At 43.1% G+C, this 25917-nt stretch overlaps 2 protein-coding genes across 3 annotated transcripts; one reads left to right on the top strand and one right to left on the bottom strand.

Moving 5' to 3' along the window:
- Window positions 1–851: 851 nt before the first annotated feature.
- FAM76B (family with sequence similarity 76 member B) lies at window positions 852–11386 on the bottom strand. Its single transcript, XM_042839212.1, has 10 exons — window positions 11291–11386; window positions 11117–11181; window positions 10927–10981; window positions 9304–9459; window positions 8696–8892; window positions 6747–6794; window positions 6468–6548; window positions 5684–5819; window positions 3760–3861; window positions 852–3206 (listed from the first exon to the last, which is right to left on the bottom strand). The coding sequence occupies exons 1-10, from the start codon at window positions 11384–11386 to the stop codon at window positions 3117–3119; spliced, it is 1026 nt and encodes a 341-aa protein (XP_042695146.1). The 3' UTR covers window positions 852–3116.
- An 830-nt stretch (window positions 11387–12216) lies between these two features.
- On the top strand, window positions 12217–25524 carry CEP57 (centrosomal protein 57). 2 transcript variants are annotated; one of them, XM_042838823.1, is made up of 11 exons: window positions 12217–12295; window positions 12726–12882; window positions 15259–15438; window positions 15743–15864; window positions 16708–16821; window positions 20175–20252; window positions 21159–21263; window positions 21416–21496; window positions 21815–22059; window positions 22703–22847; window positions 24463–25524. In XM_042838823.1, exons 1-11 carry the CDS (start codon window positions 12266–12268, stop codon window positions 24697–24699), a joined length of 1494 nt encoding a protein of 497 aa, XP_042694757.1. In that variant the 5' UTR covers window positions 12217–12265; the 3' UTR covers window positions 24700–25524. The 2 variants fall into 2 exon arrangements, with proteins under 2 accessions (XP_042694757.1, XP_042694756.1); XM_042838822.1 differs by lacking the exon at window positions 12217–12295 and adding an exon at window positions 12365–12467.
- The last annotated feature ends 393 nt before the right edge of the window (window positions 25525–25917 follow it).

Raw genomic sequence — 25917 nt, 5'->3', positions numbered from 1 at the left:
AGCACTTAAATGGGTAACACCTCAGAGATGCCTCTTACCGTTCGTCCTTATCTTGTTTTTGCAGGAACACATCAAACCTCTCTGCCTCCTACCCCAATGAACCCCTTGCCTGGTTTCCCCTACTTCTTCTGTGTGAGACAACAGAAGTCATTTTACTTTTTCCATGAGGAAAGCAGCAGGAACTGCACATCACCACATCTGTGGTGACAGAACAAGGGGAAATGGCTTCAAGCTCAGGGAGGGTAGATTTAGGTTAGATATAAAGAAAAAATCTCCACAGTGAGGGTGGTGAGGCACTGCAACAGGCTGCCCAGTGATGTGGTTGATGCTCCATCCCTGGAGGCTTTCAAGGTGAGGCTGGATCAGGCCCTGGGCAACCTGATCTAGTTGTGGTGTCCCTGTTCATTGCAGGGCAGTTGGACTAGACGGCCCTCAGAGGTCCATTCCAAACTCAAAGGATGCTATGCTTCTATACCCGAGAGAAACACAAGAACAAGTTCCATGAATTGCAGCACATAAAATCCAAAGACCAGGACTTAACCAATGCAGAGTGCAGCACGTTGTTATGGGTGCCTCCCTCCTTGAAATGGGTGCAGAAACTCTCAGCTTCACTTCCAGTCTCAGAATCACCTGACTTGTGTGCATGTAGAGAAAGAACAACCTTATAGTTAGCAAAGTCAGAAATTCAGGCACTACTGAATACGAGTGCTTATCTTACCTCCTCATTTTAAGATAGAAAACCTGTTTTAAAAAATGTTAAATTCCATAAGATAGCAGTTAAATCCTTTTTTTTTTTGACTGAATTTAAGACACGAGAAATACAGATTTAAGAGTAATTTTAAAATGACAAATTCACGTTTTGACAAGATTTTATTGTGAAACATTGGATTTAGAAAAGGTACAAAATGTCAGCAGTCAGATGTGTGCCAGTACAGTGTTTTAATGGTCTATACATGAGGACAGCTGAATAGCTTCACTGCAGAGCATGTATTCAGATGCAGCATCCAAGAGGGGGCTGCAATATTTGCAGGCTTGAAAGATATCAACAGTTTGATCCAAAATGGCCATTACTGGTCAGTGATAATCAGCATCTGGGAACAGGCTGGAAACCATAATATGTTACAACAATCTCCTTGCAGATCCACATTTAAACAACATCAGTTTACTCTGTTAATAATCCACAGCTTCAGGACAGGATGTTCTGGGATTCAGTGGGCATTTTGGAGCTTTTTTAGAACTTCTGTGTGGTTGTGTTTTAAAACCAATTTCACTGAATATGGGTCACCATTCAAGTGGGGAAAAAAAACAACAGTATCAAAATATTACTCTGAATTAGTGAAAGTCATAAATTTGTATCTTACAAAGGAGAAAAGACAAGTATCCCAAAAGGATAGCAGAATTCTCTACCCTAGTTTAACAATTTTAATGAAGGAGCATTTCTAAACATACAAAGTTGATATCAATGTACAAATGTATAAAAACACACACCGTATGAAACAAGCTAGCACAGTTTTTCAAATTATTCAGTAGTCTGTCACTGCTGGAACTTGCTCCAATGACTGAGAGGTTTCACAGGCAGGTGGACAGCCAAGTAAGGTTACATTTTGGTTCATTTATTTGGAAGCCTGTAGTTTATTGTACACAATGAAGCCTACTGGAATACAAGCAGTTACCCTGTACCAAGCTGTACCCAGAGCTGAGCTAAGCCTTCACTCACCTAAGCCTACTGCACTTTATGCTGAGCTGTAGCTCACCTTCCTGACCAGAGACAGCAGGGCATACGAGGCTACATTGAATAGAAATTCCTGAACATGACTGATGTCCATTAAGAGCAAAGCTAAACCTAAACTGATGTCATTTAGAACCAAAATCTACCCCAAACCCTCCTTCTGACACCATATCCACTCCCTTAACTTCAAGGCCATTCATTTTGGCTGCTCTTTTCACGCTGTGCATCTTTACCAGGGGATGAGAACCTCGCAATTCATTAAGAGTAATCAAAAGTGACAACTAAGTAACTAATTAATTCAGACAATGGTGAATGCACACAAGTATATTTACTTTAAATTTGAGTGTGTCTCACTAATGAAGGCTGCAACATAGGGGGTGCAACGTCTGCTAAGGACTTAAAACCAGTGCTGTGTCAAATGGAAAAATATACAAACAAACCACCAAACTTCGGTGTGGCAAAAAAGCATTTCTTTGTTTGTTTGTTTGGGAAGTGTTTGGCATGAGCAGCACTACCAAAACTCCACACCTCACAGACCAAGCTACAAAGGTTATCTAAAGCCAAGACTCACTGCCTGTCTATGAGCTAATTTCACTGCTGCTCCAAGCGCTGCACTTTGATCTTTGATTCCGACTCCTCTGTACACACATTTATATTTACATAAAACATTTATTAAACATGATTTTAAAACATAAAAACCTTATGTACAAAATACCAACATTCCTATAAATAAACAGTTGGAGAAAGGCACTTGCAAGAAAAATCTACAGTAAATCTTACAAAAACCACACTGCCTCTGTTACTGTACAATAGATAGTCTTTCTGTAAATCCCTATCACAAGAATGTAAAACACTAATTAACTGTTATAACTAAGAATATAACCGTTACAGCTGTATTTACAAATACATATAAGCCTTTTTTTAGTTTCACTTGAGCACCATGATTTCCGCCCTAAATTTATTTTTTGATACAAAGTAAAAGAACAGTTGCCAGAAACCAGCATTCATTGTAACTGGAGACTCATAAACATTTGGCTGACATCACTATAGCTTAAAAACATCCGTTGCTGCTTCGTAAAAAGTACACCTAGTTTGTTATTGCATGTTGTCCTTTTAGAGAGAACACTGCTACGTTCTCTACACATTTTTTTAATACTATTGCTGGCAAAAAGTTTCCAATATAAAAAAAATAAAAAACATTCTTCAAGCCAGTTGAAGTGTTCTATCCGAACGGTAACTAAAAAAAGCTGCACATTAATTATAAAAACGTGTAGGAAACATGCCAACTCATCTGGTGTGCAAAAATAGTTCTTCCACTACACAGGATTTTAAGGGCTTCGCAGAATTACTCAACTCCCATTGAGCAGAGCCACGAATCACCACCTCCTCAAGGAGACGTCAGTATACTGCCGCTCTTATCAAACTTCTTACCCTTGGACAGTGCTGCGACCTGCTTGAGCAGCTCTCTGTTTTTGGCCTGCAATACAGACAAAAGAAGTGCTATCAATGAGCAGAAGCCTCAGACCGTATTGGAACGTGCTAACTCCTCACTGCATTTAGGAAACAGATTTTCCAAATGCGTATGTTGAGAAAGCTCAAAGATAATGATTGTTTCCAGAGCCTCAACATGTATGTTCCACCTTCCAACAAAAGGCAACCACTTTTCACAGAATCACAGAATGGCCAGGGTTGGAAGGGACCTCAAGGATCGTGAATCTCCAACACCCCTGCCACGTGCAGGGCCACCAACCTCCACATTCAATACCAGACCATTTCCTGAACAGCAAAAGGCAGGACTGGAGTCACTGTACTGAATAGTTCTTCATTCTGTGGTTAATAAGACAGCTCTCCGAGGACTTTTTCCTGCTTAACAGTAGGCATGTAGTTTAACCCAATATGCTTAACAGTTGGTCGTGTTACACTCAACTGTTAAATCAGACCAGCAGCTCGCTCACAACTGATGAAATACCAGAGAACAGAAAAAAATTCCTTTTCGAGCCCTTCTCTAGCACCAATAAGCAGCCACTTACCTGCAACTGTTCCACAGTTTCTTTGTGAGCTTTTTCCATGCTGTTCATCTTTGTCCTCAAGTTTGATTCCTGGTACTGGAAGTCTGCTTTCAGTTCTGTCAACTGAAAACATAAATTCCATGAAGATTCCCTGGACTGCTGCAGTACGTCTTCTAATCAGCCTGTGAAATCTTTATGGAATCTTTTGGAATCTCAGGAACTACGGTATTTATTTACAACTGCAATCTCCAGGTATGTCTCACGATTATGTCAGTTTTAGCAATGGGGATATTAACACTATTAGATGCTCTCCCTATGGAAACAGCATAAAACAAGTCACTATACAGAAGTTTGATGACATTTACTTACCCAAAGTTTTTGATAGCTTTACCCAGTAGATGAAATTTAAAAATAGGTAATGCATTTCCTCCTGACTCATCACCTTCTAAAGGTTTTATAAGAGAGAGGTAAGGGCTTAATGCTTGTCCTCTGAAGAAACTACCTACGCCCTTCATGACAGGCTACCCAGCTCATTCACATTAAGCACTTAAAGGTTTGAAATTGCAAGTATTTCCAACAGCAGTAACACGAGGCATGTTGTAAGAGCAGTACAAAATGAAGAGTTTCAATATCCCTCACACAGTAGATTCAAGTGTAGAAATGCAGGTACTGCAGATGGTTTAAAACTGGAAATGATTTTCTTCCAGGATCAGCGAGCCGGTCTTAACCATTAAACTTTTGATAAACCACCATGCATACCTATAATCAATTCTGAATTGAAAAATATTACAAATGTAAATTATTTTCAATACAATTCCATAACCTCCTCAACACTGAATAATCTAGAACCACTGTCAGTGTCTTAACAGCACCTAGTTATGAAGAAAGGTTGAGGGAACTGGGCTTGTTTAGCTTGGAGAAGAAAAGGCTGCAGGGAGACCTCAGTGTGGCCTTCAGTACTTGAAGGGAGCGTATAAACAGCAGGGGGAATGGCTGTTTGTGAGGGTGGGCAGTGACAGGACAAGGGGGAATGGTCTTAAACTGTGACGGGGGAGGTTTAGGTTAGATATTAGGAGGAAGTTTTTCACTCAGAGGGTGGTGACACACTGGAACAGGTTGCCCAAGGAGGCTGTGGATGCCCCATGCCTGCAGGCATTCAAGGCCAGGCTGGATGTGGCTCTGGGCAGCCTGGTCTGGTGGTTGGCAATCCTGCACATAGCAGGGGGTTGAAACTGGATGATCATTGTGGTCCTTTTCAACCCAAGCCATTTCTGATTCTAATTAATCAGATGGCAAAGAAATAAGCTCAAATAAAGGATAATCACAGTACATATTTTTTTGTTTTTGAAAGCTGAATCTCTTTTATGAGTTTTGACTGCAGTCATTTGAGCCTAACTGTATTTCACTTAACTTTTCCTGACTGCCAGGCACCTAATCCAAGCTTATCATCAAGCTTATCCACATCATCGACCACAGACCAAGACCTGATAACCTGCACAACACACATACTACCAGTATTTTAAAATCCAAACATGTGCTTTACATAAACTGTACATGTAAATTTGTGTATCATCTCATGAATTATGGCATAGTAGCTTTAATTTAAAACTAAGGTTATGCTAAGCTTGAAATACTTACTACTCGTATTCCTCCTCTTATCTCGTGTGCCCATCAGCCCACACAGATCATTTGGGACCTCTGCTATGATTCAATTTCAAACATGTAAAACACACAAACCGCTGGCAGTTTAGGTAAGATTAATATAATTTGGCTCTGAGTCAAAGAGGAATTCATGAGACAGAAGTCCCAGACTTGTCCTTGAAAAGGTAAGATCTGGTTACTATATAAAAAACCTGCAACTAATTTTTGTTTTCTCACACAAGTAGGAGCCCACAAAACAGACAACAGAGTGATGCAGTTCTCGTTAAGCAAATGCAATTTTTACCTTTTTATCTTTCTCTAGGATAGTCTGATCTCTTTGCTGCAGAAGGCGTTTAAGTGACATTACTTCTTCTTTCAGCTGGCTTATGAGGACAAAGTTGTCAGTTCCCCCACTGTCTGCTGACTGATTTATAGAGCTACTAAAAACAGAAAAAGTTAATTATGACATCAATAGAAAAAAGAAGCAGTACATTTTTTTTCAAAGTTCAAATTGGACAATTAATAATTCTACAAACATCCTTAAGAACTGATGCAAAAAAAGTATGTACCTGACAGAATTGGATGCAACTGGCAAATTACCTTACTAATGGCACACATTACATACACCTGCAGAAATATAATTCAGTATTAGCTCTGAGGGGGAGAAATACCTTTTGATTGAAGCAGCCCCTTTTACATTTATCCCAACTGTTTGGTCAGAAACAGAACAACGATTCAGTCTCACACCTTAAGGCCCAAAAGGCTTCTCTGGATACTAGCTCAGCATTAAGCAACAGGTTCAACCCTGCATCTAATCCAAAAAAGGTCAGGGAATAGCATTTAATTGGTAACCAATGCCTCATTATTTCACCTTTATTTAATGTTGTCCCAAGCAGCTTAAAAGTAGGAAGGCAGTGCCAGTTTTCTGACAGACAGCACTCAGATGCCACCCAGCAATCTGTGTGGCTGGACAAGGTGCACCTCCCTCACTCTTCAGACAGCAAAAAAAAAAAAAAAGGAAGCAGCTGGCAACAAATCAGTGCTCTATTTGGTTGAAACACCTCAGCTTTACAAAAATGTAACTTTACCTATCTCCATTTGATGGCTTGGATTCCAGTTTGGGCTTTTTCTTTGGAGTTTCATTCTGAATAGCTGCAGAGGATTTATGGCTGAAATCAAACAAAATGTAAACCTAAAGCCTCGTGCTACATAACCCTCTAATTCACCATTTGGTACATGTAATATCACTAACTCATGCTCCTTGCTGTAATGCTAGAGACTAGCCAGAAAGGCAAGGAAAAAAAAGTCCTTTAAGTAAAAATGGCAAGATAAATTAAGAAGAAATCAACAAATAATACCATATTTACCTCTGTTTCCATAGTCCCTGATCTTGTTCTGGACTCAGACTGCTGATTCTGAAATAAACAAAACATCCTTGGTATAACTGACCAAAAGTACCATTATTTCTAAGTTTATATAAATCATATCTGTACTTAACAAAAGTCACCCCCAACCTTTTTTTTTTTCTTTAAATAAAAAATTACCTATTTTAAATATTCAGCTGGACAGCATTACCTGTCCCATTCATGACCCCTCTTTATAATGTCAAGATGCTGAAATTTTTTTTTGTCTAAATATTTACATTACTACAACATGCAAGATTTCATGACTGATGTTTTTTTTCCTCGTATTTCCCAATTTCTGTGTACATTCTATGGCTAATCTTGTGTTCAGCAAGCTGGTCTAAAACACCAGTCTGTCTCGGAATTCCCATACTCTAAAGTGAGCATAGCCTAAAATGGTGCTTAATGATGGCATATGAGCAGCCTTCAATTTTAGATCCCTGAAAACATCTATCTTTCAAGTCTAAACGTCTGTCTTCAATCATTTGAAAAGTAACTTCACTTAATGCCACTGACAGAGGAACAGTAAAACTGAGAAGACCACGTTGAATCAAATAGTTCAATGATTTTTCATTTCTACCTTGTGTTATTCTCTCACCTCAACAATAACTGAAACGGATAGGAAAAGTCTTATTTATTGGACCAGAAGCAATGGACCCAGGGCAGCCTACAGAAAAAAGGTGCCAAACAAGCAACATTACGACCTGTATAGAAATATGCTCATTTTGTTAACTCTTGAGAACATTAGAAGCTCCATACTACAAAGAGCTAACTTTATAAAACTCTTACTGTACCTCATGCATTACATTAGGTTTAGCTTGCTGCAACTTGGCTTTCACAGATTAGAGAAAACACTACAGTAATTCTCTGAAGGAAAAGAAGAATTTTCTTCAGGTTTCTAAAGAAATCCAGATTATTTTTTTTAACTGGGCATATTTACATTTCTCAATACCACTGCAGTTCTTTTTTTTTTTTTTTTAAGCCATACTTAACCAAACAAGTTTCAGTCAAAAAGGGAAAGCAAAGCTTAGAATGGAAGTTTGTTCTTGTGATGGGGTCATCACCACTGCTGCCATACTAGCTGTTATCTGACACAAAGATAAATCAAGCAGTTCTGAAGTGTGCCCAAAGCCTATCAATGAAAATAAAAATCATGGCCACTATTACCACAGTACGAGAAACAAATCAATCTTGGAATTTGTGATTTGTTAAGCTGAGTATCTAAATTAAAGGCTGCATGCTGCTTCTACCACAGCCAGAGATGGTGTACAGAAAAATGTTGCAGGAGATGGGAAGAACCATGTGAGCTGTTCTCTGTGTAACTGAACTGAGTGCTATTTTCCTATGCCTGCATAATGAAATCCTGCAGGATTTGATTATCACTAGCAAAGAGATGCACGCTGGTCCTAGGCTGATGGTGATCTCATACCTTTACTTCTGCTTCTCCATTTCACAACTATGAGCACACAAATGAGGCACAGTTAAGTAAGTTAGAGTGGGGATTTTGAGCGAAGCAGTTACTGTAATAATAATCTGCTAACATACACCTTTTAGCCCATGGTAAATGCATGCAAAATAGCAGTTGGCACACGGTAATTACTGCTTAGAAATCCATGTTTATCCCTAAGTAACTTCTTTTTCTGTGGCCATCCTGTGGGTATCTTTTCTCTGTTATCAATTTTAACATCAAGCAGTTTGACGGTTGCTGAGAATTTCTGCATCTCCCTGTCCTCTCTTCACCCAAATTGTTGGAATACAAAGATTTCCACAGACAATGGGAGAAAAACATTCTGCTCCTACTTCTGATGACATACGTTAAGCAGCCTTTCTTATTTCCTTCCATTTCACCTCAGTCCTGACAGCACACAATTGGAAAACGTACCTCCAACCACTCTATTTCTTGAAATACTTACTTATGGTGACCACTGCTGTGACGGTGGTGGTGGTGGTGATGGTGGTGGTGTTTTGAATGGTGCTGGTCTTTCTCAGTAAGAGATGAAGCTGAGGAGTTTGAATGTGAAGATCCTAGACTCTTCCTCTGTTCTTTTGTCTTCTGTAGCACTCGTTTGTAGGACAGAGTGCAGAGCCAACACAGCAACTTTCCATCGACCTTTTGGGAAATAATTCATAAGAGTTCTTTCTCCCAATTACACTTGCATTATAAATATATATTTTAATACTTGCAAAAAAAAGAAAAGTTTCAACTCATGTTATCTTTAGGAAAAATCCAAACATCTCTTCAGTATAAAACAGCACTACAGTACGTACAAGTAAAGCGAATCTTACTCCACTTCTTTTGTGTAATAGGGAATTATGCCAGAAGGCAGTCTTAGCAAATATGGGACAAACTCTACGTCACAGAAGAGTTAATACAGTTAATACATTTTCTAGGGGGCAAATCATTCTCAGCTTAGACAACATGTAACCTCTCTCAACCCATCGCACACAATTAAGATGTCTCATATGAAATGGGAACATCTGTTGTCAACCTAAGCCATGACAGCTCCAGAACAAAGCTTACCTTCCTTCTTCCCTCCTCTTTTCGATCAAAAGCACACTGCTGTTTGCACTGCTCACATGTTTGAGGTGGGCCATACTTCTTTTCCGAGTTGGTGCAGCGCTGACATTTTGTGCCGATAAATGCTGCAATAATATTACAATACTGACAAGGCTTGGGCTGAAAAACAGACAAATTGAATGGAGGTTAGTTCATTGAAGAAACTGTGAAGCATTAGCACAGTTAATTCAAATCACAGGATGAGGACGCTTCCAAACTCCAGTGGCTCCATATGATGCATCTTAAACCTTTCTTCCAACCATCTCTCTCTCCAGTACTTACTTTTTTCTCAACAAAGATAATCCTTCAAAGGTCAAAAACCATCCTGGAATTGCCATGAAAACCCAGGTACAAACGTTGGATCTGCACTGTACTTTACCATGCTACATCTCAAGCTTTTCAAATACTGTGCTTTGTTTGGCTTACATTTACATTCACTAAACGCCTGCCTACATGCCAACAGCTGATACATTTCTCCAATAAGCTAAATTTCATCTACAGTAGATGAAGTTATGAGGTTTTGTTTCACAAACGAGATTATCCTGATACCTTCCATGAACTTGTGTCTGCAGGGCACACAGATGCAGTGTGTGCATTCACCTATTAAAAAGTTTAACTTCTCTAGCAGAACTGGAGCTGACATTTAAAACAAGTAAACCTAAAGTAACACGAATACAGCTAACACTCAAAATCTGTCCTACTTAGTAGCTTAATATGATTAACACAGCAATTTTCAGACTTACACAACGCAGTGTGACTAGACTGACACATTTAGCACTCATAAACAACCCAGGCAGCTAACGGCCCTTCTGCTGTCAGCGTGTGTTCGTGAGAACAGGCAAAGACTTTCTTTACATGCACGAAGTGAATTAACATTGTTTTTTTCTAACTATACCGCAATTATAAATGACTGTTAAGCTGCATTTAACCACAAGGGACTTAAAAGCAAACAAAACAAACTGGAAGCCAGGAAGGAAATCTATCAGTAACCTTTCTCACCTTCGAATCATAGAATCACAGAGGGTGGAAGGGATCTCCAGAGACCATTGAACCCAACCTCCCTGCTAAAGCAGGTTCCCTACAGAAGGTTGCTCAGGAAAGCATCCAGGTGTGTTTTTAATATCTCCAGAAAAAGAGGCTCTGCAGCCTCTCTGGGCAGCCTGTTGCAGTGCTCTGTCATGCTCACAGAAGAGCAGTTGTTCCTTGTGCTTGCATGGAGCTTTCTGTGTACCAGTTTGTGTCCACTACCCCTTCACTGGTTGCTGCACACCACTGAAAAGAACCCAGCCCCATCCATTTGACTGCCACGCTTCAGACACTTATGAACAGCGATGAGATCCCCTCTCAGCCTTCTCTTCTCCAGGCAGAACAGCCCCAGGTCCCTCTGCCTTTCTTCACACAGATGCTCCAGGCCCATCATCATCTACACAGCCCCCCCCAAACTGGGGAGCCCAGACGGAGCACTATAGATGTGAGCTCAGCACGGCAGGTCACAGGGTCAGATCCACCTCCCTCCACACCTTTCCAAAATTCCTTACCGCCTTTCCCAACTCCCCCCCCCCTCCCCGTGCTCTCGGCGCCGCTCACCGTTCCGAACTGCTTCACGTTCTGGGCGCACTTCTTGCAGATGGTGTTCGTTTTGCTAAAGACAAGACCAGCGTCAGTGGGGCTCCGCGCCAGCACCCCCCGAATGCAGCGCCGCCTCCGCGTTCGGGCGTGCGGGCAGTCGGTCTCAGCGCCCACCCTCCAGCCCCAGAGGGCCCGGCCGCCGCCCTACCTCTCCTGCTGGAACTCGGAGCGGCAGTAGGTGCACTTGACGATGGGATGGGCGATACGGCACTCCTGGGGGAGAACAGCGGTCACGTCCCGCCCGCGGCGCCCCTCGTGCAGCGGCGCCTCCCGACGCGGATTCGCCCGCCCGCCCCCCGCCCCTCCCGCCGCTCCCCGGCACCTTGCACAGCTGCTGCCCCTGCGAGAGCTCCTCGAACGGGTACCGCTGGTTGCACTTGGTGCAGGCGTACAGAGCCGGGGCTGCCGCCGCCGCCATCCGCGCCGCTGCCGGCGGGGCGGTCGCGGGCGGGCCCGAGGGAGGGGATGAGGGAGGTGCGGGGCGAGGCCCGGAGCCGAGGTGCCGCCCGCGCCCCCCGTTCCCCTCCCGCCGCCGTGCCCGGGAGCGCTCCTGCCCGTCCCGCGCCGCCCCGCGCCGCCCTAGGCCCCGCGCGCCGTCGCCGCCGCCGCGCCGCCTCCCCCTTGTGTCGGTGTCGGCGTCACCCCGCGCCCCCCGCCCTTCCCTCCACCCCGGACTCGGAGCTCCCGCGGCAGCCAATCACCGCCTCGCGCCAAACCGGCCTTCAAAACTCGCCGCCCAATCGCCGCCCCCGCGCCGCTCGGAGCCGCCAATCCGGACGCGGACGCGCCGCCCTGCGCTGTCCGCCGATTGGATGGCCCGCGGCTCGCGGCACTGATAGGTCCCGCCTGGGGGATTCTTGCTTTCTGATTGGCCGACGTTTAGGGGCTCACTTTGACAAAGACCGTCCTCTTCCGCTACCTGCCCGCTGCGCGTGCGCAGAGAGCTTCTCGTGCAGCACACAAATCCCGCGGCCGCTCGCCCCTCCCGGTTTCGTTCTCTCGGCTCACGCGATTGGTGAAGAGAGTCCGCGCCCCCTCGACAGCCTCGTGTCCTTCGATTGGCTGAGAAGCGTTGTTTTTCTTTTTTATTGGATGATCGGCACGTCACTCAAATCTGAATGCGTGACGCTACGCGGCGAGCATTCGGGGGCGGTGCTCACCTCCGCTCTTCCTTTCTCATTGGCGAGCCGCCCCGCCGCTCAAGCGTCACGTGACAAGAGCGGGCGGCGCCATCGCCGCGGTCTCAAAGGGCTGTGCGCGAAAAGGCCGTGCTTGAGCGCGCGCAGCTCCGGTGGACATGGCGGCGGCCCGGGGGCTGCAGCGCACGGTGAGGCCGGCGGGGCACCGCGGGGACTGAGGCTGGGGCTGCGCCTTGGTACTTGTCGCTTCCGAGCGGCCGTTGTACGTTTCTGTCCCCTCGCTCAGTCCGTTTCCCTTTTCCTGCGCTGATGTCCGTGCCTGTAACGCGCGCCCGGCTGATTCTGGATCGGGGCTCCGCTGTAAGCAATACTGCGGCGCAAAAGCAGGAATTAAAAGCTAGCTTGAAGAACTTAATCTTCGAGGTGTTTGTTTTTTGGCAGGAAGGAGGCTGCGGTGTGTAATTAATGCAGCCCGAGGCTGCCAGGGGAGGAATGCAGCCTTGGAGCCGCTGCCATGTGCTGTGGCGGGGCTTCTCCGCGCTTCATCATCTCGGTCTGCCTTCTTTGTCACCGAGGAACAGACACCCGCGTGCCGTAACGGCTCTTTCTTGTTCGCAGGGTGAGCTGTGCAGAGCTCCGAAGTCTGCATCGGCCACAGACAGACTCTCTGCAGCTTCCTACCTGGACTACCCAAAGCACAAGCCCTTCATCAATTCCGATCTGCTGCGCTCCCCGCACAAACCTGTGGTTCCTTATCCTGAGAGCAACAGCAGAGGTAAGAATCATAGAGTCATAGAATAGCCTGGCTTGAAAAGGAGCACGATTATCTCCTTTCAACCTCCCTGCTGTTTGCAGGGTCACCAACCATCAGACCAGGCTGCCCAGAGCCACATTCAGCCTGGCTGGAACAGCTGCACAGAGAGGTTGTGGATGCCCCAACCTTGGAAGTATTCAAGACCAGGTTGTATGGGGCCTTGGGAAGCCTGGTCTACTATTAGATATGGTGGTTGGTGACCTTGCCTGTGACAGGGGTTTGGAGCTTGATGATCCTTGAGGTGCCTTCCAACCCAAGCCATTTTATGATTCTATGTGAGCTGCCTGGCACAGGCTCCTTGAGAAAACACCCCCTGGAGACTGGCATTGCACAGAGGCTGTGACAGATCTGCTGTTTTCTTCCCTGTGAAGGGAAAAGGGAATGAGATTTAGGATGAACCTTAAGTTAGTTTATGAAAATAAAGTCATGATAGGCTCAAGTACTTGTTCCAATGTTGTAATTCATTTCGGAGTTTAGAGACCTGGATGTTAATGATCTATTGGATCAAAGGTAGTATATGCTCTGACATGCAGAATGCAGTCAGTTTGAGAGGGCTGCTGGCTCAGCTGAAGGACTTGTATGACACAAAAACTGGATGTGCAGCAAAGAGCTTACTTGTAAGTGATGCAGGTGTGTTTTTGTACATGGTATTTCGTATTGATCAGTTTTTGGTGCTTAAGTTTTTACTTCCAACTTTTCTCAAGCAAGTAATCTGCAACTCTGGAAACAAATGCAGGTAGGGGGACAACTTATAAAAAGGGATATGGTTTATTAAATGTGTATATATGTAAATAGGAGTGCATATAGAAAATAATAAAATCAAACAGGCAGTTTCTCAAATATCTTACTTTTTTTGTCTGTGTAGACTTTACAAGGCCTAACATTTCTGTGAGTATATATTCTAGAAAGGATAAAGATTTGGGAGTTAATTTCAAATGGGAGGATAGATCTGGTTGTTCTTAAGTTTCCTTACTGCTCCTGCCTCCCTGTTCTAAAAATTCGTATTTGAAACCTGGAAACTATGCAGAGTAAATTCTGCTTGTTTTGATTAGGGCTCTGTGTTTGTTTCAGGGTAGGTGGTTGTTTTCATACTCTGATCGGGAAGGCTGGTACAAAGTAACTGTTCCTTGGATATTTCTTTGTTCTGAAGTGATACTTGGCATCCTGTAGGATTCCACCTTTATCCATTCATTGCTCAAATTGCTTCACTGATCTATTTTGCTTCTAGTTACTGTAAATACTCGAGGTTTTAATTTAGCCCTTGGGATTATGTAACAGTTGTTGATAGCTCCAGCTATGCCAGTTTCACCTGAGGCCTGTTAATGGTAATATCAAGAGAAGAGGGTATAGTTGGTGATTCTGGTCCTGCAAATTGGATTAGGTCATCTACAACTTTCTCCTTAGCTGTAACTGCTGTCATTCCCTTCTGAACCATTTAAACTGCCTTATAGCAAGCAGGCTGGTTGCTCAGTTCTCTGCATTTCAAGCTTTGATGCATTTTTCACTTTGGAAAACACATCCTATTTTTTTTTTTTTTTTTTTTTTTTTTTTTTTTTTTTTTTTCCTTTCTTGTTATGTGATGCCCAACCAAAAATGCAGTTTCAGTTTTTTTCCTGTGTTCATGCCTCCTTTCTCTAGGGCAGGTTTAAGCACAAGGGAGTGGGCTAACATGAATCACATCTGCTCTATCAGCTGTCTGTGCTGGTGTTCTCATGTTATACTTCAGTAGGACTGTGTAGGGAAAGGAGCTTATGTTTGTGGTTCCCTTTGCAGAATGAAATAATACAGCTAACAGACAGGTGGTGTGATGGCAAGGTGGTGAGAGTTATGTTACAGCTGCTTTTTTTTCTGTGATGAGTGTAGAAGGGCTTTAAGCAATTGTTGGAGTAGGGAAGGGAACAGAAAAGGGGAAGCTGGTTAGCACAGAGAGGGTACGTGTGTTGTGGGCATGAGGGGTATAAAGGTATAGCAGAGGTATAACAGGTTAGCTCCTGCTTGGAGAAATAAACAACTCTTACTTTCTGACCTTTATACTCCTCTGTGGTCACTAATAGGAATGTTTTCTGCGTGTGCTTGTGGAGGCATAACAAACGTATGGAGAAGTTGCCACTGCTTTAATAGTTCAGCTGTCACTTTAAATTTCCAGCTGACAGAAGTCAGAAGGGGCACTGTTTGCACTTAATCTGCAGAATATTTACCTGAGCAATAATTCATGGAGGGAGTCCTGGCTGGTGGGAAGGAGCTCTGGCTTTCTTGCGCAGCACATTTTTCAAGGTAACATCAAACTTGAATTGTGCTTGTAAAAGCAACTAACAAAAGATGCTCACTCAATTACAGCAATATTTTCTGCTCTGAAGAATCTTCAGGAAAAAATTCGTCGGCTGGAGTTGGAACGGCTTCAGGCAGAGGAGAATGTCAAACACCTCAGCAGAGAAACAGCAGACTACAAGAAAGTACTGAGTGAGCAAATGCAGCACAGAGAGCGTGACAGAACTGAAGTGTCAAAGAAAAATCAAGGTTGGTTGCTGTAGGTAACACTGAACACTGATGTGGATGAAATCCGGGCTTCACCAGAGCGTGAAGCTGTTCTAGCTGACTTTGTTCAGTCTCTTTACTTTGTAGTGAAGCATGGAGTTTTGAAGCAGTTGTTTTAAAAGCAAACTTTGTTCTGGGGGTTTGCTGCGTGTATGAGTTGATTCAGCTTCGTCTGAGTTTTAGATGAGCCTTTCCTTGCTTGTTTTTGAAGTGTCCTGAAAATGTCCCAAAACAGCCCCTACGAGCAGCACTTTAATTTCACTTTTTGGCCTTCTGTTACCTTCAGAACTGGCTTCTCAGCTGGCAGCTGCTGAGTCTCGGTACAGCCTGTTAGAGAAACAGCTGGACTACATGAGAAAAATGATCCAGCATGCAGAAAGGGAGAAGACACAGCTCTTGGAGAAACAGGTGTGTTCTCAGGATTAAATGTGGGAGAAACATAATTGTATGAACTGTGTCATGACTTCTTAGAGTTAATGCCTTCAAGCACTGGTGTCTGTTTGAGCTGGCCTTTATATCGTTTTCAGTATTATTAGGACCCTGGTATTTTATTTTTTTAACCTTTGTGCATCTGTCTCTGTGGCAATACTAAAGGCTCTGGTATTAGTGAGTCACATACCAGCAAGTAATTCTCACTTGCCTAAGCTCATCCGTATGCCTTGGAGTATAACTGACTGTCAGTGGACAAACCTTCCCTTTTGTGATTGGTCTTCAAATCTATTGAGATTTTATCAGGGAAAGTACTAATTGAAAGAAACTGGATCTGAAATATTAATTCTGTAGAAATGATGGTGAATTGTTTTTCCTATCATCAGTTATTGTGGGGATTTGCCCTATGTCAGAAATGAGCTTAAACTTTCTTTTGTAGGTATGTGGATCACCTAGGGCTCTCTGTTCACTGGCTTCTGTGGCTCCCCTATTTCAGACTATTAAACGTTTACTGAAGAAATAAAGAAAATTGCCTCTAATTACTGACTAATAAAATGGAGTTTTTTTGTCCTATTTGGAATGGAATGGAAGGGAGGCTGCAGAATTTTTCTCATTCTGGCTGGGTTTGAGGTCCCAGCACGGACAGAGTTCCCAGGTGTGCCAACAATGCTTATTTGCTCCTTAGTTGTTGCACCACTTAAAATCAGACAGATGAAGTAGTTCTTTTGTGGTCCTTCTTCATGTTGCATGCATAAAGCTTGCTATGTATGTGCTTGTTTTGCTGTGCTTATAATCATTCTCCTTTTTACTTCTCCCTTCAAGGATTCATTGGAGAGAGAACGGCTTGATCAGTCACATGTTCAGTTGAAACTGGAGAAGCTGGATATGTTGGAGAAAGAATACACCAGGCTTACTACAATGCAGTCCATAGCAGAGGTCTGTTGTGTGTGCTGTAACAGATAAATCTTGCTTATTGTATGCAGCACTTCGTAGCTATATAACAATAACAGAACTTGAGTAATAGAATGTCCTGTAGTGAAAAAGAACAGGTAAAGATCTTTGTAAAAATGGAAGTCTTCATGGTCAGTCAGGCTGTAGGTCACTGCACCCTGCAGCACTTGGGGTTTTGTTTAGACTTCACCATATCTGTTGGTATTTTTCTTTTGTGTTTGGTTGGCATGTAGGATTGTGGATGTTTGTGAACTCTTGACTTCCTTGAGGTACCTTGCACCCTACTGGATGTTAGCTGATTTGACTTGAGGGTGTAGTGTGGTTGGCTTTTTGTTAGTTTTGGTTTTAGTTGGTTTGGGGTTGTTGGTGGTTTCGTTTTGTTGGGTTTTTTTGGTTTGTTTGTTTTTTTTTTTGTTTGTTTGTTTTTTGTTTTGCCACTTGACCTTTGTCTTAAGAAATGCAATTATTTTGTGGGCAGAATTCTGGCATTGCCTGTTGCAGTCTGGCATTGCCTGCCCTCCAGCCCTGGCTGGTTGTCAATGCATTTAATCTGCTTTTTCAAGATACAGTTTGAACCAATAGCTTTTAAAAGTTCAGTATGGCCATGTTCCGTCGTATCTTTTTCTGTGTACCATCCCTGCTGTTGGCTCCTGAAATCCAATCTGCATCCTTTCTGCTGCTGGAGAGACACCACAAGGCTGAAGTATGGGAACTACAGAAGGCTTTAACGAGGGAGAGGCTTCCAACCACTGACGTTCTGTCCCCTTCAAGAGCAGACAGGATGTTGTTGGGATGTGGTACTGGGGATAGTTCTGGACTCCAGCAAATTTGTAAGCTTGCCACCTGCGTGCAGCCCTCACCAGGTGCTGATATAGTGCTTTTCCAAGTGTGTAAGATAGCAAATCATCCAGCTGAAGATTCTACGGATCTTTAGACAGCACAGCTCTTCCTGACAGACTCTGTTCCAAGGCAGCTGTAGGAAGTTGGTCAAGATCTTGACACCCCATTGTGAGCTCCTTCTATAGAATAAAAAGAAGTCTATTCTTTACCCAGGTCAAACTATGAGTGTCTTCCAGGCATTCTTGCCCATATTTAGTATTCCTGTGTAGGTTCCTCCAGAGTCAAGGTTGAAATAAGAGGTTCAACAACAGGAATTGCTTCTAATGAGCATTTACCAAGCGTTGGACTGGGAGCAGCTGAAGTTTGGTGGGGTTATTTGTTATCTTGCAACTGGCTGCTGAACAGAATTTCAGCATTAAATTTAGTTATTTCTCTTGGATCAAAGATGCTAAATTCACACAGTAATCAGTTCTTGGAACAGAGAAATCTGGGTTTAGCTCTGAAGGTCATTTTCCTTGTGATCCTCTTGCTGTCATGGATTGTTCCCAGATCAGCAGCTTGGACTGCTTCTGCTTGTCAGCCATGTTTCTGCTTTAACCTTGCTGTGCAAGTGTTATCTTAACAGTTGCAGCTGTTGTTTCTGCTTTAGTTGTGGCAAGACCACAAAAACATCTGCAAACTTCGTTTGATGTGAGAAGTAGGGGCTATTTCCATACATGGTGTACTGAAGAGGATGAAATTGGGGAGGTTCTGAGTGAGCAATGATTTCCCTGCCTCTAATTTCAGACTCTGACAGAGCAGAAGTTGTGTGGTTTTTAATCACCAAGATTTGTAGAGCTGTTACCTAGTATTGCTTTCAAGCCACATGAAGATGTTGTTACTGCTTGTAAAAAGGAGATACTGAGATTCGCATTCATCTGATGTTCTCCTCATCAGAGTCCTTAACTCAAAAGTGTGTGGTGTAAGAACGGTGTAACAGTAGTCCTGCAGTGCCTGGACAGCTGACTGAGAGGATCTGAGCATGCCTGTGTCTGATGGTGGAGGCTACAAGCATGGCAAGGGCTCTGGTTTTCTGCATGTCAGCTAGAATTTGAATATATGTGCAAGTCATATGCTTTGAAGAATTGTTGCTAGTCGTCTTAATGCTAACCGTGAGACAAAACCAGAATGCTGTTCTGTGAATGGACAGCAGAAGTAATGAGCATCGTGTTGTGGCTACGTGCTACCTATTCCTCCTGCTTTTCTTATTTCCCTTAATTGCCAGGTGGTGAGAAGCAGCAGCTGTCCTGCTGGAGCTATGCACGTGCTGGCTGCTCAGCTGCCAAGCAAATGCTGATTTGCAGGGCAGTGAAGCACAGAGGTGGGAGCTGCTTTCACACCACGGGTGTTTTTTGTCTGGTAGATATGGCTGGGTGTTTGTCTTAGCAGCCAACTACTAGGGAGTGAAGGCATCCTGTATCATTGAGCTCTCATACCTTTCCATTTCAAGTCCTTTGAGACTGACTTCAGTGACTGTGTGTGTATGGTGGTCACATGAAATTTCAGTTAACTTCAAAAATGGACAAAAACATGTTAAAATAATTCCTATTTTTACATGTGGATTTTTTTTTTTTAATGGTTAGCAGTGACTGAGCAGAGCATTTTAATCAGTTTGGTGCCAGCTTGTAGTCCTGTTACCTTACGCAATGGGAAATGTGGTCAGGGAAGGTCTGTGTTTCCACTAGCCAGGCCACTGGCTTGCTTACTTCTTGGTCATAGACCAGGATTCTACACTGCCTGTGGGATGTAACTGTTGTGAGAGCTGAGCCTGGAAGGTGGATTTCAGAATACTGTTTGACTGTAGGGAAGAAAAAAAAATACTTTGGGAGTGTGACAGAATTTGCACAGTGGTCTCTCACTGAAGATGTAGTGAGATGCATTCTTGCTGCACAACTTGAGCTGTACCCTCCAGCTGAGACAACTGACCAAGTGGGTGCTTGGTCCATTTCTGTGTGAAAGCACTGGTTTGACTTCCTGTCAGTCTTCAGTTCAAATAAAAGATTTGCTTCAGCATTTGTGTATTAAAACTGTCACATGCAGCAGGTTAAACAGAAATCTTTGTGCAACTGTCCATGTGGGAATCAAAAACTGACACATTGTCATGAGTGGGTGACGTTAAGTTGCCTTTCCATTCTAATCTTTATTAAAAAGGTGACTGTATGGTCAAAAACATCATTGGAGTTCAACCTCATGTATTACTCTTCCTATAGACTGCAACTAAAATTTATATACCAATTCTGGAAGTAAAAAATAGAAAAACTATTTCAATCTGAAGTGTAACCACTACAGTGTTGTATTTATGTCTATATAGGTGACACTGCTACAGCGATTTTAGTTTTAAAGTCTTAACATTGCAAGTTGAGCTGATAAACTTCTGCTGAACCTCTCAGTATTGTGCACTTCATGAAGAAAGAATTTGCTTTGTAGTAATGCCTTTGTTTTCATTCAACTTTGACTAGAAAAAAATGAAAGAGCTGGAACTGAAACTTCAGGAGGAGGAACACGCAAGGAAGCTTGTTCAGGAAAAAGCAGCTGAGGTAACAGCAGGAAAATTCTTCTGTACTGCTGTGCACTGTAATTAGTTCTTCCTAATTCATCAACTTCTCAACTAAATTTGCTGATAATGTCTGCTACATACAGATTGCAGATGTACTCTTCACACCATCCTCTCACCTGATGTTCATCTGAGTGCCTTGCAAACCTTTTTCTAGCAGCATCTATGCACTTAAGCTTTGTTTTTGTTTTTGTTTTTGTTTTTTTAATAAAAGAAGCTAGTTGGAAAAGAAATTCAGACTAATTTGTAGCCAAGGTGTATGAAGATATCTGCTTTAAATAGATCAAGGTCAAGAAGTGTGCTTCCTTTTATAATTTTAACTAGAAACACTGCATAAGGAGGCAAAAAGAGAGATTGTGAATCTGTAAAGGAGGACACTGGCCTTCTTCTGTGGTCGTTACATACTCATCAGTTGTATGCTGAAAAAGTATTTCAGTAACATGGCAGGCTCTGTCTGTAACCTTTCCAGTAAGTGGTGAGCTCAAGTTAATCATAAATGTTTTGTTACTGCTTCTAGTTGAGATTGCTTGGGAGATGATTTCTAAGGCTGTAAGTAGCAGCAGAGCATATATGCCACAAAATCAGTGGAGGAGGGCTGGTCACTTGAATTCCTTAGTATTTTGTTAAGTATAAAACAGCTGTTGTTTTGACACCTGCATCCTTGGGAGTTATTCAGCACGACTGATTATTTAACTTACTGGGATTATTGATGAGAAGTGATACTGAAGGAAGTGATGTCTGATGTTTAGATTAGGCTGCAGAAGCATCTACGCACTTGCAGCCCTTGCTTTCAAAGAGCTTGTGTTTTAAAAGCTGCTGTGTTGCCAATCTGAGCACCTCCTCTCTGATAATCTGTTAATATAATTTTAATCATTTCCCTCAATTGCAGCTTCAGACAGGCCTGGAAACCAACAGACTGTTGATTCAAGCAGCATCACCACTGCTTTCTCCAAAAGCAAGAAAACCCAGGAAGAAAACTAAGCAGCCAGAGAAGGTAATGGGAAAGAGAAGGGTGTTTACTGAGAAGTGAAATAAATGTGTGCATGCAGTCAGAAAGTAGGCTGCCTCTTTTATCAGAAAGCTGAGGAACAGTGGGTTTGCTGTAGTGTCATCTTTGATAAACATTTCTCTCTTCTTTCCTTTCAGAAATGCTCTCTTACAAGCCATCTCACTACGCAGCCCCATTACAGACTGTGTCTGGGTGATGTACCCTTTGTAGCTGGGAAGGTGAGCTGCCGAATTCCAAAGCTTAATGCTCAGTAGCTGCAGCTCCTTCAATGGCTTTGGCATGGTGCACTCCTGACACCCAGTGGTCAGATCTTGTTTTCTTTTGGCTCTTTTATTCCAGTTTATCTTCAAAAAGCTTGCTGAACTGCTATTTCCTAACATGGGTCTTCTGTGCTGCTTGCTGGTCAGGCTATTCCTGTTATGCGTATGCACTCAAAGTTAAAAGTACATTGGCAGCAAATAAATCCTAATTTGTGTTTTTCATTAAGATAAGTAGGTTGATGACAATGTCACTTAAAAGAGGTATTTTCCTTCTAGTCTACAAGTCCCAGCCATTCAGTTGGTGCCAATGTACAACACGTCCTACACCTCATGAAGCATCACACAAAAGCTTTGTGCAACAATCGTGTGGTGAATGATACTCCACTAGCAAAATCCATCACTGCTGGTCGTCCTGCCAGCAGAAGCAGAAAGCCACCTCTGCCAAAGAACTATTCTTCATCACAAGAAGAGCTCTCAGAAGTTCTGCTGACTTTACAGGATGAGTTTGGGCAGATGAGTTTGTAAGTTTGATATATTTGACCCTACAGACAACAAATGCATATGTTCTATATTTTTGCTTTGAAGTTGGAAAGTCTTGCTGGGGAAAGCATTTGTTTGGAAGTCTGTGGCATATAATCTATTTGTTCTTGTAGCTGCAGAGGCTTTCCTTTCTTTCTGCAGTTACAGATTGATTCTGGTAATCTTGGGACTCCAGATGCGTGTTTATGTGCAGTGGTATCATGTTTTTGAGGGGTTGGGGAGAAGTATAACAGCCCCCAATGCATTGGACAAACATTTCACGGAAAGACAGCTTTACCAGCTCTCTTGCTCATCCTGGCTAACAGACTATGAATTGTTTGACATCCCAGCAGCAGTAGAAATAAATGTGTAAAGTAGTAACTGAACAAGTGCTGAGTTCTCTTTCTTAAGGGGTCATTAATTTTAATTTTAAATGTGCATGTAGAAGTTTGAAACTGTTGGTTATTGACAGCTTCATCTTGCAGCAGCCTGCTGCCAGGGCGTGCAAAATTAATGATGCTACTCACGAAACTGTTCTTATTGGTTCATTATGGCATGCAGAACTTGTTGGGCTGCTGCTACTGTGGCTGTGTACACCAGCACTAAGTCTAATGCAAGCTTTGATCTGTCTGTATTCTGTGTTAGTGATCACCAGCAGCTGTCTAAGCTTGTCCAGGAAGCTCCAACCATTGCAGTAAGGGAAGATCTGGAAAGGGAACTGGAGGCACTAGTGGGAAAGATGGAGGCAAAGGCAGATCAGATCAGCAAAGTCCGAAGGCATTGGCTGCAGGTGAGTTACTTGCCTATGATCATGCTTCTGTGAATTTGCATCTTTATAACTGTATTGTACATTCTAATGTAGCAGCCATAGTGTGAAGCAGAAATAACTATTATAGCATAGCACCTAGCCTTAGCTTCGCATCCCGAAGTCAGTCTGCATGCTGCTATCTTTCTATTCCAGTATTCACAGAATCACAGAATTGTAGGGATTGGAAGGGACCTCCAGAGATATCGAGTCCAACCCCCTGCCAAAGCAGGTTCCCTACAGCAGGTCGCACAGGTAGGCATCCAGGCAGGTCTTGAACATCTCCAGAGAAGGAGACTCCACCACCTCCCTGGGCAGCCTGTTCCAGTGCTCCGTCACCTCACTGTAAAGAAGTTCTTGTGCACATTTGTGCAGAACTTCCTATGCTGCAGTTTCCGGCCGTTTCCCCTTGTCCTGTCTCCACTCACCACTGAAAAGAGTCCAGCCTCGCCATTCTGCCCCCACACCTCAGATATTTGTAGACCTGGATCAGGTCCCCGATCCTGCAGAAGATGCTTTCTGCCTTACCATGTTACCCATCTGCCCGCTCTCCATTCTGTCCTGGGCAGAGTTTTGCATCTGATCTTACATGACTTTTTATACTCCTCTCATCTGCACAACAGGGAAAAGATCACCTGCAGTACAATAGCAAGTTTTCACAGCTGTTAAGTCTCTAAAGTCTCTAAGTCTCACATGTAAACTGGGTGAATGGTCTGCAAGTTGAGCGTATGGAGTGGGAATGGAATGGGAGAGGTGCTGGACCTCAGTGTTCAGTCTGGGAGGTATTTCTGGCACACCAGGTAGCTGCATGTTTGGATCAGTCCCACTCTCACTCTCAGCATACATCTCAGCACAGCAACTGTTTTGTGTGAGGATCATAGTGACAACCAGCTGCATGTGGCCTCATGCAATGCTCTTTCTTTGCATTGAAGAAAACTCTAAACTTCTGATAAGCTCAGCTGATTCCCATGGGCTTTCACTGACTCTCCTCAATGTGGATTATTATAAATTGGGTGGGGGGAGGTGACCTCTATCTAATGTGGGGGAGCTAAGGATACAGCTCGTTCTGCAGTTAGGTGTGAATGTGTCTGCACCTTGGACTGTCCAGTTGCCATACAACCTTGTGCTAACTGTTGCTGAGAATGCCTGTGATTTGTAGAGCTGTGTGGATACCAGTTCTTTGTCTAAGTGGTGTCTTGGTATTTTCCCTGAAGCTCTATCCTCTGGCAGTGACAAGCTGCTAAGATCAGAAGTACATATATGGAAAATCCTTTGTCTGTTTTTTAATCACTGGATTATAAAAATCAATACTTTGTCTTTTTTGTTCATGGTGGAGGCATTCCCCATAAAACCATAATCAACTTTTTGATTTTTAAAGAGTGAACCTTATAGTTCAGACTATAATCTGAACACTGCTCTGAAGATGTGAATATAGCAGTGCCATGTAAGGAAAATAAGATGCTGCTTATTCAGGGCAGTGCAGAAGCTGTTTGTGTAGCTGACCGAGCTGAGTGGTGGGATTTCCCAGTTGTCTGGAAGAATTGCCAAAAAACCAAAACAATGTCAGTGATTAATGTTCTCATTTGGGCTTTACTTTCAGCTTGAGAGACTTAAAAGAGAATGCAAGTCCAAAAAGGCTTCTGCTAAGCACAGGAAAGACAGCAAGTTCCCTGTGAGTGAGGTTAAAGTAACAACAACTGTAACCACCAAAGGAAAGGATGCTGGTCCCATCAAAGTGAAACCTGGAGAGAAGAGCCGTAAAAACCTTCAGTTGCTGAGAGACATGCAGACTATACAAACCTCACTACAGAAGGATGATATCAGCTGGGACTACTGACTGTTGTGCACAAGATGTTTCTGAAACCATCCCAGTCACATTCTGGATATAAAGCAGCTGCCATTCTTGCCATGTGAGAGACTACTGTATGCTAAGTGTGGTTTTGAAACGGAGATCCTTAATTCTTCCGTCTGTGGGTGATTGTATGGTTTGGTTTAAAACTCATTCCACGTTTTTAAGGTATCTGACCACTGGATCTAAGCGTGGGTTTCTGCCATTTCCCTTTGTGTTAGAATTCCACCAGTCCCTCCCTTTTTCTCTCTTTGGTCTGCATACCAAACTCCCCTGTGTATGTGGGTTGGCTTGTGTGAAATGCCACTGTGATATCACAGTGTTGTGGAACTCCTGTGCTTTAGGAGGCTTCAGATGCGTCCTCTTGAAAACAACAGCAGGTCCTTAAGTCTTCAGGGCTTCTGTCTGTTGTGTCGTGTGCCCAGCTGCAATTATTTAAGCTATGATTGTAAAAAGGAGAACAGGTAAACTCCTTCAGAAGTGTTTTTCTGTAGTTCTCCTCAAAAAGTGTTCCTAGTCCTGCACATCCATTAGTCAGCATGAATGGCAATGGATGCTTGAGTATGCAGAAGTGACTTGACAGATGCTTTTGCTTTAATGATGGGATTGCTTTGATTCTGAAGGGTGAGGTATTTCTTCAGAGCTCATATTTAATGAAAAGGCTATAGGATGTGGTGTTAGTATCCCCTCGTCTTGCCCATGGCTTTGGGTGGTAAGGGAGGGAGATGAAACATGTTTTAAACTGCAAATGCCAAGTCATGCTATTTGGTCCTGGCATCTTGCTTTTAACTTGAAATACATGCTTTAATGAGAGGTCTATTTTGGTAGTAGTGTGCTCACACAGCTGAGTAAATGTTATTTATTATGTTAATAATGTAAAGAATTTCCTATTAATGCATAGAAGACCAGGTTATCTGTTTATACAGTTGAAAAATAATAAAGCCAGCTCGCCTGTTGAATGAATTGTGGGAACAAAAGAAGGGTAGTTGTCATAGGCAACTCCCTTCTGAGGGGAACAGAGGGCCCAATATACTGACTGGACCCTCCCCAGGGAAAAGGCCACTTGGAACCTCCCTGGTCTTGTGAGGTAATAATCCAAGGACCAGCTTTTAGTTGTTTAAGTCAGCAGTGATGGTGCAGAGAGGTCTGAGGGTTTCAAGGGATTTTAAGGTACTAGGACAACTAGCTGGAGGAGTGAGAGCTGAG

Source organism: Centrocercus urophasianus, unplaced genomic scaffold, assembly GCF_019232065.1.
Source record: "Centrocercus urophasianus isolate 14NV4802_14NV808 unplaced genomic scaffold, USGS_Curo_1.0 seq_9, whole genome shotgun sequence".
Taxonomy (NCBI): domain Eukaryota; kingdom Metazoa; phylum Chordata; class Aves; order Galliformes; family Phasianidae; genus Centrocercus; species Centrocercus urophasianus.
This window is presented reverse-complemented; position numbering and strand designations above follow the sequence as displayed.